The sequence below is a fragment of the Spea bombifrons genome, chromosome 13, assembly GCF_027358695.1.
Source record: "Spea bombifrons isolate aSpeBom1 chromosome 13, aSpeBom1.2.pri, whole genome shotgun sequence".
NCBI classification, from domain to species: Eukaryota; Metazoa; Chordata; class Amphibia; order Anura; family Pelobatidae; genus Spea; species Spea bombifrons.
In genome coordinates, this window is record NC_071099.1 from 15,663,985 (window position 1) to 15,677,213 (window position 13,229).

The 13,229-nt window shown below is 42.1% G+C and overlaps 1 protein-coding gene across 2 annotated transcripts; it reads left to right on the forward strand.

Moving 5' to 3' along the window:
- Window positions 1-272: 272 nt before the first annotated feature.
- MPP2 (MAGUK p55 scaffold protein 2) lies at window positions 273-11,203 on the forward strand. Of its 2 annotated transcripts, XM_053453901.1 has the most exons (13): window positions 273-347; window positions 1,241-1,332; window positions 4,196-4,287; window positions 5,047-5,199; window positions 5,547-5,696; window positions 5,798-6,025; window positions 6,129-6,260; window positions 6,917-7,022; window positions 7,306-7,374; window positions 8,284-8,445; window positions 8,773-8,975; window positions 9,944-10,072; window positions 10,249-11,203. In XM_053453901.1, exons 2-13 carry the CDS (start codon window positions 1,296-1,298, stop codon window positions 10,423-10,425), a joined length of 1,638 nt encoding a protein of 545 aa, XP_053309876.1. In that variant the 5' UTR covers window positions 273-347; window positions 1,241-1,295; the 3' UTR covers window positions 10,426-11,203. The 2 variants fall into 2 exon arrangements, with proteins under 2 accessions (XP_053309876.1, XP_053309875.1); XM_053453900.1 differs by lacking the exons at window positions 273-347; window positions 1,241-1,332 and adding an exon at window positions 2,913-3,140.
- The last annotated feature ends 2,026 nt before the right edge of the window (window positions 11,204-13,229 follow it).

Genomic DNA, 13,229 nt, shown 5'->3' on the forward strand with positions numbered 1-13,229 from the left:
CTTCCTTTAATGTTTCCAATCAGAGGATTCAACCTATTACGCTAATATTAGATATTAGTATAATAATATATTCATGAAAACATGTTTTGAAGTATAAACTAATTGGTTTAATGTCATATATATATCTATACAAAGTCAGATAACGGAATTTTAGAAAAATAGATAAATTGTCTGTAGGAGGTTGCCCCTCACAGTACCCCTAAAGCCCCCCTATCACTAGAATGACCTATTTCTGATGCTACCCCTTTAAGAGCCAGCAGCATCTAAGCTCTGGCACAGCTGGGCGATAGGAGGTATATCACGACATTGATACCCAGATACCCCACATCCTGACATCTAGACCAAGGGTAGGTGTGTAGAGCAAATATGCAGATCCACCGTGTCCTCGCTTTGCGTGCTTACGATATCTGGGTATAGGCATAATATTTATGGAGAAAAACAACAACATTTACAGAAGTGTATCCATGTATATGTTTTTTTGTATAATATTTATATGTTATGGCTGTGAGAATGTTTATTACTTACTTATTACGCACATGGGTGGTATGTGTATTGATTGCGCGTTATAAATGAAGGATTAGTGTATGAAGCTACCCCACTCATCAGCTATTACTAGTTCACCAACCTATTCCACGGCGCTGTACAAAGATTTCAGTTATTTAAATCTGTGGTTCACCTATAGCTATTCTAAAATGTGGTATTTTAAACCCCGATTCTGCTGGAAGGCTATTCCCTGTATCTATCACCCTTTCTGTAAAATACTACTTTTTCTACCCTAAAGTACAAAATCTAGTAATCATCCCGATAACAAAAAATGTAATTTTTTTATGTTTCTTGAATTTTTTTTTCTTGCCCCTTAAATAAATTCTTTGTATATTGTTCAAGTCAAGTAAAAATATTATTATTAGGCAGATCCCATTGTACAGCGCTACGGAATAGGGTGGCGCTATTTAAAGCAATAAATAATAATAATTTGTTTCACAATTAGGGGGGATTCCGTCTATTATTATCATCAGTATGAGGTATACTGGCACACGTGGTCCCAAGGGGTCCTTGTTATGTTGGACAATGATCATTCGATTGTAGGGAAGGTCACGTGGAGAAATAGGCTACGCACTCTCGCTGAGGTCCACGCGCTCTCTGGAAAACATTAGAAAGCAGTTTTAATGACAGTTGGAAGGTGGGTTTTTTGTTATATAGAAATCAACGTTATCATACTGTTTTTTTATTTGTGTTCTAGGACACAGAAGCTTCATCGCTATATCTATCTGGCACTAAACATACTTGGTGACCTAATGCCTGTCGCTGTACCCTCCCTCGGCTCTGAGTTTGGTGAGTATCTTCTGAAGGATCTCATATATGCTTGTATACAGCGCATATAATACATCCTAAGTGATCTCTAATTAATCCATATAACCTGCTTCTTATTAATTAGGTCGTCCTTATAACTTTCTGATTGCTTTATATGACTTTACTATATAACCCCTCCTGTTATACCATATAATCCCTCCACATCATGCCTATTATTCCATATTACCCCTCCCTATAACACATATTACTCATATAACCCCTACCTACAACACCTATTACTCATATGACCCCTCCCTATAACACCTATTACTCCATATAACCATATCTGGGAATTTTCAGGCTCCCGCTCTTCAGGGGAGGGGCTTCGCAATATGTGGGGTGAAGAGCAACAGAAGGAGGGGCTGGTTGAATATGGGTAGGGAGTGGCCCATAGAACCGGAGAAGGACTCATGGTGGGCAGAGCCATGGAGGGTCCCCAGTGGGTTGCCCTCAGGCTATAGTAATTTTTTGTGAATATCCCAAAATGGCAATTTACATATATGAACAATTCTTGGACCCCTATAAAGTTACATTTTTTTTCTCTGTGATTGATGAGCCCACTGCACATACTGACTGTTACCAGTCATTCCTTGACCGTGTCCATGACTCTCAATGATCTCTTCCCACCTGTCTTTCTTCTTCCGCCTGCCTTTCCTCCTTATCCCCCTGTGATGTCATCTTTATTATTTCCTCTTTCATTCCTTCACAATTCCTTTACTTAGTCCCCCCCATTTATCTCTTTCATTTACTCCTGTATCTGGCTCTGCCTGTCTCTTCTTCGCATTATACTCTCTCCCGTTCCTCCTCCCCCTCGCCGTTGCTCTCTGCCTTTTCCCCTCTCTATGCTCATGTCATATTGTGCAGTGATTTCTATTTGGCAGACGTCTGTGAGTCCAAGGGGAGGACAAATACCCAGATAAACATAAATAAATACACCCCAATTAACCTATATACCGTATACGTGCATCCATTCAAGGACACATTTGTATGCATTTAGTCGGTCTGTCTATCTATCCAGTTATCTATTTATTTATCTAAGTATTTGTGTTTTTATAATAATTACAATAATATTAAAATAACAACAAATTTTGCCATCAATATTTCTATAAGTATCTGGGAACCCAATGGTTAAAACTCCTTGGATCCAGCCTGGTACCCATCCTGTATAATCCCATGGTTACCATGGAAACTAGGGCTGATGCTCAAAGCACAGGAGCTTTAAAGGGGCCCCCACAAGGGGGGTGGAATAGTAAGCAGCAAAGCCATAAAGAGACAAGAATACCTATGTGTTCCCCACCCACCTCCTAAATTCTGCACCTTTTGGCCTTAACCAATCAGCATTCAGCGGTCTGTCGTCCCTACCAGTAAAAAAAAAACTCTGCTCTTAACTCCTTGGAGGATCTCAGGAGTCCCCTAAACAGGTGGAATGGCCACTATAAATACACAGTATGTGGGAGCTGTCCCCATAGCCGAGTCTTATTATCCTGCATCCTCAGCTCTCAGCAGCCATAGCATCTGGTTAGGAAGCAGGTTGGTCGGGTGACCTTCGGGGAGGAGTAAGAGCAGGGAGAAGATGCACAGATAAGGCAAGACGAGAGTGATTCCCGGGAGCAGAAGACTTGGACAGCAAGAGGAACGAGAGTTAGAGGACGAGAGGGACCAAATACACAGAGAGGGGTAAAAGTAGGGAGGAGAGACAGGTCTGCCGACAGGTATGCATAGTCCTGTGAGTGGGGTATCAGAAGGGGTATCTCTGGAATCCTTTGAAGAATCTGACTTGCACAGAGAAGGTAACGTGCGGCTAACCTCCCCATGTCTCCTTATGTAACCAATATGCTTCCTAAAGACCCTTTGCCTCTTATCTCTGCACCCACCTGCATCACAAATACAGCTTCCGACTTCCATGTACCCCCCACCCGCCTCGCAATGCTCCCCTTACCTTTCCTTAAACCTCATACGACCCACACGGTTATCCCACCCAGGTTTTATCCCACCTCGTGTTTGTCTTGCATATCTCCTTTATCCTTGCCAACTTCTTTGGAGGCAGATGCCTCCTACGCTCCCGCTACCTGACCATTGGCTTCCACAGGTACAATGCACAGCAGTAATGTATATTTGTCCCTCCCCAACCCAAAACAAAGCTCAAGGTGTGGTTTTATTATACGATTTACTCTTCTTTATCCTGTGTTGCAAACATTTTTCTTCTGCGATAACATTAATCTGACCCTACCAAACCCAACCTCATAACCCTAGTCTGCCTTCAGCTCTTCTTCATAGTCGCCATCGCTCCTCTAAAAAGCCACATCTAGTTTGTAAATCATCTTTGATACTCTTTTAGCATAAATTCAGTACTTTTAGTGGCCTTTGCTCTCCCACCTAATATACCAATTTCTACCCCCTAGTAGCTGTTCCTTCCATCTTCACCCCGTTCACTGTTAACTCATCTGCCTGTGTTACATGATTTAACTGTTTCCCTATCGTCCATGGTTTTGGATCTCCAGTGATACAGTAGCAGGTTGCACAGACGGAGTGTGGAGTCTTGTGATGTGCCTTGGTCTCCATTCCCATTTAGCTTGTCATTTGGTATATTTCTGTAAATGCTTCTAATGCTGTCTCTTGGGTATATTCGAGTGCTTGACTCATTGTTACGTCTGTCACACTATCAGATCACATACGCTGGCTCTGTGTTGAATCCATTTATGGACCTAATTCAGAAACATTAATATTTTGAAGGCCACATATCTAGTCTTGCAGATACTCTTGGGCTTTCATCTGTGTTGGCGAGACTTTTATAGTTGACAGCGGATCCTGTAGAATATTTCAGAGCTCTCTGTCTGTCTTACAGCCATGCAGGGAGTCCTGGAGACACCCACCGATATCCCTCCTTCTTCTGACCTGGATTTGATCTTCCTCAAAGGCATTATGGAAAGCCCAATGGTAAGACGCTGGGATGGAGCAGAAGTACAAATAAGGGAGATAGCATGGAGGAGGAAATACATTTTGGTAGGAGATATTGCAGATTGAAGAATGCAAAGATATGTCAACCGAATGGTAAAGTGTAAGAATGAATGTGAGCAGGAAAGCGTGATCAACGAGAATGTAAAAATGCTAATCCAACCAGGTGACAAGATTATGTATTATTAGGAGTTTTCTTTATGGATAAAGTGACATTATAGTTCCAGATTACACATGTTTTAGAAGCAATCCCATTGACTATGGTCATTCAGCTTTGCATCCTAATTATACCTGGGCACTCTCAGGGTTTGTCCCTGAGTTTCAGGCGTTTTACTCCAATCTTAGGGTCTCAGGGTGAAGGGGCAAACCCTGAAGGGTCACACAGCCTGGAGCTGACATAATTATGCTCTACATCGATCTGATGATATCAGGCAAAAGAGCACAAGCCTAATAAACCTCTGAGGGTGCTGTATTTTTTATCATATAAAGATGTTACGCTGTAGGTTATGAGAGATGTTGTCCATAACGTGGGGCTTGCCAAAGTTTACCCGTCTGACACAAACTGTTTGATCTTTGCAATTGTAGAGAGTAAATTGTATCCTCATTAACTGCATGGAGGGCTGCTCTCTCCATCATCTCTTCTTCGTATTATAACATCCATATAATCTTTTCATTCTTCTCGTCCACCTTTGTATCATCCAGGACTACTCTTTACATGCCTTTCTGCCCTTCTCTGTCCAGGCTCATGAGCGGATGGAGGAGACGCGTCTGGAAGCTGTTCGGGAAAATAACCTGCAGCTGGTGCAGGAGATTCTGCAGGATATGGCTGGAGTGAGAGATCCTAGCAGGGCAGCAACTGAGTTGCAGGCAATCCTTCAAGAACCTCACTTCCAGGTGAAAGTCAAGGTCACCTCCTTATCTTCTTTCCCCACAGACTATAACAAATCCAGTTTTCATTGCCTCCTTTTATGTATTTTCATTAAAAGAGTCTATCATTGTTACAAGTTGTTACATTTTCATTTCACGTCTGTAACATTATTTCTTCCAGTATTCCATTGTCTTGTTGGTCCTCTAAACACCTTCTAGACAGAGTAGTCCATATTTGCTGGGTATAATTGACTTATATGTTGACACCAAAAGCAGAATGCCTCTTGTTTTAGTTAATTTATCAAATTGGGTTGACTTGACATCTGTCTTTTTTCCACCTTCTTCCATTTTTCTCACCTTTCTTTCAACTTCAGTCCCTTTTACAGACCCATGATTCTGTGGCATCCAAAAATTATGAGACTCCTCCACCCAGTCCATTGTTGGACCCCACACTGAATAACCAGCCGGTTCCACCGGATGCAGTGCGCATGGTGGGAGTCAGAAAGAATGCTGGAGAGCACTTGGTAAGTTGGGGCAGATGGGCCATGGCAGATTGGCTGTGTTTTAGGACTGTGTCTCAGGGTAGCAATACTTCTGCTTGTACATTTGTAAATCCTTCCATCAGGGTGTGACCTTCCGTGTGGAGGGGGGAGAGTTGGTTATTGCCCGGATTCTGCATGGAGGAGTGATTGACCAGCAAGGTCTGCTGCATGTTGGAGATGTGATTCGAGAGGTGAATGGCAAGGAGGTGGGGAGCGACCCCCAAGCCCTACAGGAGATGCTACGGGAGGCCAGTGGGAGTGTGGTGTTAAAAATACTACCAAGCTACCAGGAGCAGCACCCCCTGCGGCAGGTACCCTTACTTGTGTACACTTTCTGTACAAATGACCGCCACTCTTTTGCAAGAGGAAACTGGCTATTTTGGTCACAAAATATAATTAATGCTTCTTTTCTAGGTGTTTGTAAAATGCCACTTCAGTTATGATCCATCAAATGACAGCCTGATCCCTTGTAAGGAGGCCGGGTTGGCTTTCCGAGCTGGAGATCTCCTCCAGATCGTCAACCAAGAGGACCCCAACTGGTGGCAAGTACGTGTCAAATTGGTAATCCTAATTTTAACCCTTGTATTTTAGAATCCATAATATACTTGGTCATATCCCTTCTATGGATATGGTCCCAAAAAACAGTATCTGTTACACTGTGTGTGTGAAGAACCCCAGTCAATCACACTCTCTAATGCACACTTGTTTTATAACGTGTACACAGTTCATTCTTTCACCTTGTTTATTCTCTTCTCATTCTCCTTTGCACACTGTTGATTAGTGATTGTTATATACAATTGCTTTGTTTGCTTTGAACTAGCCCCCTATTCCCTGAATGTTCTTATTTCTTTTTTATTGCGCACGTTCCCTTCACCTCCACACAGTCTTGCTTTTTACATTCTCTTTTCTCTACTACCTTGAAAGATTTACCTGCGTCGCTTACACTTCCATCGTTCCGCACCTTTGCACACAATTGACTACTTACTTACTATTGACCATTAGTGTCCATCTTGTCTCCTCTTCCATGTCTACTCTTGCCTCCCAAACCTGGCGCATGCTTGAAAGCTTATCCACATACAGTCTACTAATCTTCTCCCTCGTACTCTTGAATCTCCTTTCTCTTGAATGCTCTTGACTGGTCTTTCTTCTCGTGTCCTATCCATCTTATCTTTCTGTTCCCTATTGCTATTCGTCCCTTGAAGGCATGCCTGGTAAAGGGTGGCACAGCTGGTCTGATACCCAGCCAGTTACTGGAGGAGAAGAGGAAGGCATTTGTAAAGCGTGATGGAGAGCTGACCCCAAATTCCAGTTAGTACTTTATTTGTCTGCCTTTTATTTTTATTATTATTATGTTACTTGGATCATATATCTGCCCAAATACATATTTAAATGCATAAAGGGTTTATTAAAGGTAGCCAACAAAGTTTAGGTTTACACAGCAGCTCTATAAAGCCATCAGCAGGGGCCAAACCTTGAAGCACCCTGGATGGGTCGCTGACAGCGGTCGACCCACTTGGTTTTTGCCCAGTGTGCCAGATGGTCAACTTGGCCTGATCATAGTAACACATGTATTGTGTATGTATTTCTGCAGGTGCACTCTGCGGAAGTATCGGTGGAAAGAAAAAGAAAAGGATTATGTATGTTACCACAAAAAATGCAGGTAAAATAAACTCACGTCCATTTGAATATTTCATTTTATATGGGGGGACATTCGTTTTTACAATAGTAAAAATATAGTTACAAAAAAATCAACTAGGTAGAAGCTGCAGCCTTACAGCTGCCCGTCCTTATGCAATGTCTCTTGCCTTAGACTGGCAAATCAAAGAACTGTCTATCTTACGGGTGGGGGTGGTGATTCAGGAGGGGGGGTATACATCTTAAAAAAATGATTTTTGTTTTCTTTTGTTGATTTAAAGTCTTATTCCATAAGCACTGGTTAATAAGAGGTAACTATTGGAGTTAATAAATAATCGTTCACAAACTATGACATAGAAGTAGAATGAGCATGTGTCCTGCTGACCAATCACGCGTAACGGCGCTTGCTGTAAGCGCCGATACACCGTTATATAAGGAATGCCTGATCACGCAAATCGGGCATTCCCTTCCAGTAGGTCGACAGCCACCAGACAGAGGACAGGAGAGACCCATCATGGTCTTTCTAAACAAAGTCCAAAAAAATAACTATTTTGCTTAAGGGCATAACAAAATCCCGTCCTGAATGGGTTAAATAATGGAAGAAGCATGGGCCTTGCTTGCATCCTGAAAAGTTTTGCTCTGATATTGCTGAAGTCTGGGTTATATCACCGTTAGCTGAGCATAAATTAGCACCAACTGCTGAGTGTAAGGTTTATTTTTATGTGCCTACACGGGAAGGTCCCAGATCTTCCCCGTCTCTTCATGCTAGCGCAGAGAGGAATGAAAAATACAAAGGTGTATATGGAACTAAGAAATGGAAGCAACCAAGGAAGGAACGAGAGCTCAAAACATCACGTTTTCAAATAATTGAACGAAATGTATAAATTAACACCAATTCAGTGGTCATCTCGCTTTGACTACTTGTCTCTTGCAGAGTTTGACCGCCATGAGCTTTTGATATACGAGGAGGTGGCACGGATGCCACCCTTTCGTAGGAAGACACTCATCCTCATAGGTGCCCAAGGAGTAGGCAGGAGGAGTCTGAAGAACAAACTGTTGACCTTTGACCCATCAAGATATGGCACCACTACTCCATGTGAGTTATTAAGATGGTGTAATACACAAGGGATGCACACAACACGTGATTAAGATTGTCTAGCTGTCCACTTCTAACAAAGCGATCTAAGGGCAGCAAAGAGGTAAAACAACAGGATTAGGCCAGATTCAAGAAATAATACAGAGTAACACAAAACGTTAAGCACCGGGAGCTTGGGTTTTACACAATAATTAAATGGAATTGGCTGAATTGCATTTAATTCCAGAAAATGATATTATCTTGTCTGGATCATTTTTGTTGTGGACATCCTGACGAGTCTTCTTGCTGTCGTTCTGAGTGTGTCTATACCTGTGTATCTCCTCACAGATACCTCTCGGAAGAGAAAGGAAGGAGAATGGGATGGCCAGTCGTACTCCTTTGTGTCGCGGGCAGAGATGGAGCAGGACATCAAAGCCGCCCGCTATTTGGAGCATGGAGAGTATGAGGGCAACCTGTACGGTACAAAGATCAGCTCCATCCGGGAAGTGGTGGCATCGGGCAAAATGTGCGTTCTGGATGTCAACCCCCAGGTGAGAGACCAGGCAAACGCGCCATTAAAAAGTCAGATGGGTTAAAGGAGGACCTGTCACCTCCCAAAAAGACATCCTCAACGGGGACACCAATCTACACCTAATTTACCCAGTTTGTATGACCCTGTTCATTTTGGTTTATCACTGTCTAGAGTCCAAATCCAAAATTGTCATTTCGCGTGGTATCTTTGGGGTTTTGTAAGATGCCGGGCTCCACATACACATTTATTTGAAAATGTCCCTAATTCATCAGTATTGTACCCACCGTAACATGCCTTTTACATGTACATCTACATCATGTACTTAATAATAAATTAATAATAACTAGGGATCCCAGTATAACCAGTGTGTGCTGTCTTCTCACCCCATGTGTGGGGGAGCTCTGGCACCTCCGTGCCACCATCTTTTTTCTAGATGTCAGGGTTGGCTTCTCCTTTGGGACTGATGAGAAGTAAAGAAAGTGAAAGGAGCCAAGAGCGGGTTCCTAAAGAGCTTGAGATGCAAATCTGCCTCGACACATGAGTGACAGTCAGATGATTAAACGGCAAAGTTAACAAGCACGAGCAGCTCTGCAAATAATATAACTGACAGTGATGGAGCCTACAGAAGGCCGAGCAAAGGAATACAACCACCCTACTGCAGGCAGAATATTATTATTATTATTATGTTCATAATAATTACTAGCCACAAATTCACTTGTCATACGCCTAACAGTGACTTGGTTTCAGAGGTAGCTCCAAACTCCAAATTGTAATCATGTGCATTTATGCCACCGCTGCCTGTGAGTAGAGCACGGTTAGAGACAACATCTGATGCCAAATAGACCAATGTCATTGAAATGGATTAAGTCCATGGGCATAGCGTAAATGGGATTTGGTTTTACATGTGGAGGGGCATCCTGGTGCCCCCCGTGATACTGTCACTGTGATCACATCTGCATCTTAACCCCTTGTGTTATTGTCCCGTAGGCAGTAAAAGTCCTCAGGACAGCAGAGTTTGTACCATACGTTGTATTTATTGGTGCCCCAGATCTGGATACCTTAAAAGCAAACAACCTTTCTGCCGTGGAAGCTGGTCTGACAGCCAAGCAGCTGTCGGTGAGTATGGAAAGCTTCACCGCTGTCTCGTACTTCTCCCTCCTTTCTTTCTTCTCCCCATCTCTTTCATCTAATCATCTCCCCCTTAACTCCCACCACATATCCTCCATTCTTTCACCATAATGTCCCCTGGTTCTTCCATGCCCACATTCTCGATTTACTCCCTTTTTTTTCAGGATGCTGAACTCCTGCGCATTATTGAGGAAAGCGAACGTCTCCAACAGGCGTACGGCCATTTCTTCGACCTCAGTCTGGTCAACTCTGACCTAGACCAGACCTTCCAGGATCTGCAGGTGGCTTTGGAGAAACTTCGCACCGAGCCCCAGTGGGTTCCTGTCAGCTGGGTCTATTAGAGCTCCCCAATTTCCACAAAAAAACCCTATATATTTTTAGAGCAATGGTGAACTTAATAACTAGACCCTCCTGCACACTTCATCCAAGTTGTCCTTCTTTCAACCTATCTCCTTGCTCATAACTCACCTAGGTTTAGTTACAGATACATAGCTAGTTACAGCAGAAAAGATCCAATTTGCCCCAATTTGTCTCCCTTTTTTTGAAACATGTATTACTTAATTCTTAAGGGTCGCTCTACGCACACCCCAAGCTTTTGTGAACCCCTTTACTATGTTTGCCTGGTTCCACCGGAAATCTACTCAACTACTGAACGTCTACTACCATCTTCCATCTTTATGGTTCCTTAGATGACCATCAAATTAGGTTCCTGCCAAACGATCTGATAGCACCTCATTTTAATTTAGCGCATACAAAGAACCCCAAACATTATATCTTCCCAAGATATTTAGGTCTTACCCGCCATTTATGAACCCAGAACAGTTTAATGTACAAGTCGTGATGTAGCCTACATGAAGGACACTTCTGTTGAGGTGATCCTCATTGGAATCCGCATCGCTGCCGTGTTTAGGTCCAAAAAGGAACTAAAAGCAGAATAAAAACGTGTAACACACTTCAACTTAGGATCTCCACAGCGTAACACTGCCAAAAAAAAAACGAGCAATGTATATATTTATGAACCCGGCGTGTAATTAATGTGTATGCCTCGTGTATGTGTCCTGTGCTGTATATTTTGGGCTTCAATAAAGAGTAAAATATATATATATATTAAGCAAACCATTTGTTTTCGTATATAAATTTATATATATATATATCTATATGTAATAAACTGTACAATATCCCTAACATTTCTGGAAAACATACAAAGGGTTAATTAGGTCGTTATGAAAGCCTGACTCGGTTATTGGAAACTCCTAAAGGTTCGTTATCTAAAACGATAAAGAAAATAATCAGGATAAGATAGAACAGAGCTAGAATTAGCCCTATCTAGAGGTCATTATAATAAGCGACGGCCAACTTTATATATATATACCGGTATTATGATGAAAAGAATATTTTTGTGTGCCTCACATAGGCATTTTAGGATTTTGTAAATAGGCTCTACATGATATGTGATTCTGGAGTTTGGTGAATATGAATAAAGACTCCTGCCGGACAGGAGGGATTTAGCTTTGGAATTTAAATCTAGGCATAAAGGCTCAGATTAAACCAATCCATGTGATCCTAACGGCTTGAAAAGCAAACTTTACACACGTTGGGAGTCTTACGTGTATCAAGCGTGTTCCCGGATCAAGCTTTTAGGAAGGTAGTATGAATAATGAAATTGGGACAATATGGGGATATAAAATGGGAAGACAGAGTGGTGAACGGTAGGAGGGAGCAATTAGCGTACACAGAGCAATAACAAAAATTGGGTATAACCCCCCGCAGGGGGTAAGAAGAAGGGGAGAAGGAGGCTGATGAAAAATAGAAAAAGAGATGAAAACAAAATAAATGACGGTGATAGTGCTAATAGAACATAGGACTAAAAACAATGGGTTTGTTCAACAATATAAAATTTAATATAAATAGTACATATAAAAATTAATCCAATGGAATAAAAGTGATCAGCAAAGCATAAAACAAGATCCAATGCTTGGTAACGACACAATGCGATGAAGACCTGACGCGTTTTGCAATGTGATGGAGACCTGACGCGTTTTGCAATGTGATGAAGACCTGACGCGTTTTGCAATGTGATGGAGACCTGACGCGTTTTGCAATGTGATGGAGACCTGGCGCGTTTTGCAATGCGATGGAGACCTGACGCGTTTTGCAATGTGATGGAGACCTGACGCGTTTTGCAATGTGATGGAGACCTGACGCGTTTTGCAATGTGATGGAGACCTGACGCGTTTTGTCGTAAGGCTTCTTCAGAGGTAATGGTCGACTAACGTAAGTCCTACATAAGGAGGAAAAGTTGGAATAAGAATAGAAGAGGGAGAAGGGGAATATTGAGGCTACTATTCAATATATTTTACAATAGGCCAGAGCTGTTTACAGTGAATATGTGAGAGGGTCTTTCTTCACCCCCCCCTCATGATTATACTGGGGAGCTCCCCGAGTCAATCGCTCCTTCTCGGGGTTGTGGCGCTGAATCTTCGGGGTGTCAGAGGATTCTACAGCCCTAAATGTTGCAATAATACGTTTATAAAATGTGTGTAAATAGATGATACCATTGTTCTTAAAAAATAGGTTACCCAAAAGCATACCTAAGCGCACCCTTAGGGGTTATATGGAGTAATAGGAGGAATGATATGTGGGTTATATGGAGTAATAGGAGGAATTATATGCGGGTTATATGGAGTAATAGGAGGAATTATATGCGGGTTATATGGAGTAATAGGAGGAATTATATGCGGGTTATATGGAGTAATAGGAGGAATTATATGCGGGTTATATGGAGTAATAGGAGGAATGATATGCGGGTTATATGGAGTAATAGGAGGAATTATATGCAGGTTATATGGAGTAATAGGAGGAATTAAATGCGGGTTATATGGAGTAATAGGAGGAATTATATGCGGGTTATACGGAGTAATAGGAGGAATGATATGTGGGTTATATGGAGTAATAGGAGTTGTTATTCACAGTATACAGAATAATCGGAGGCTATATAGGGAGGGTTTACAGCGGGTGTCGCAATTCCAGTTCCAGGAGAGTGTTGTGAAAGCTTTAAATCTCTGCGATTAGTTCTGATGAGGAGGGAACTTTGTCCTTCGTAGCTCAGACACATTCCAGTAGTCTGTGTGAGTCCGTCTGTTAG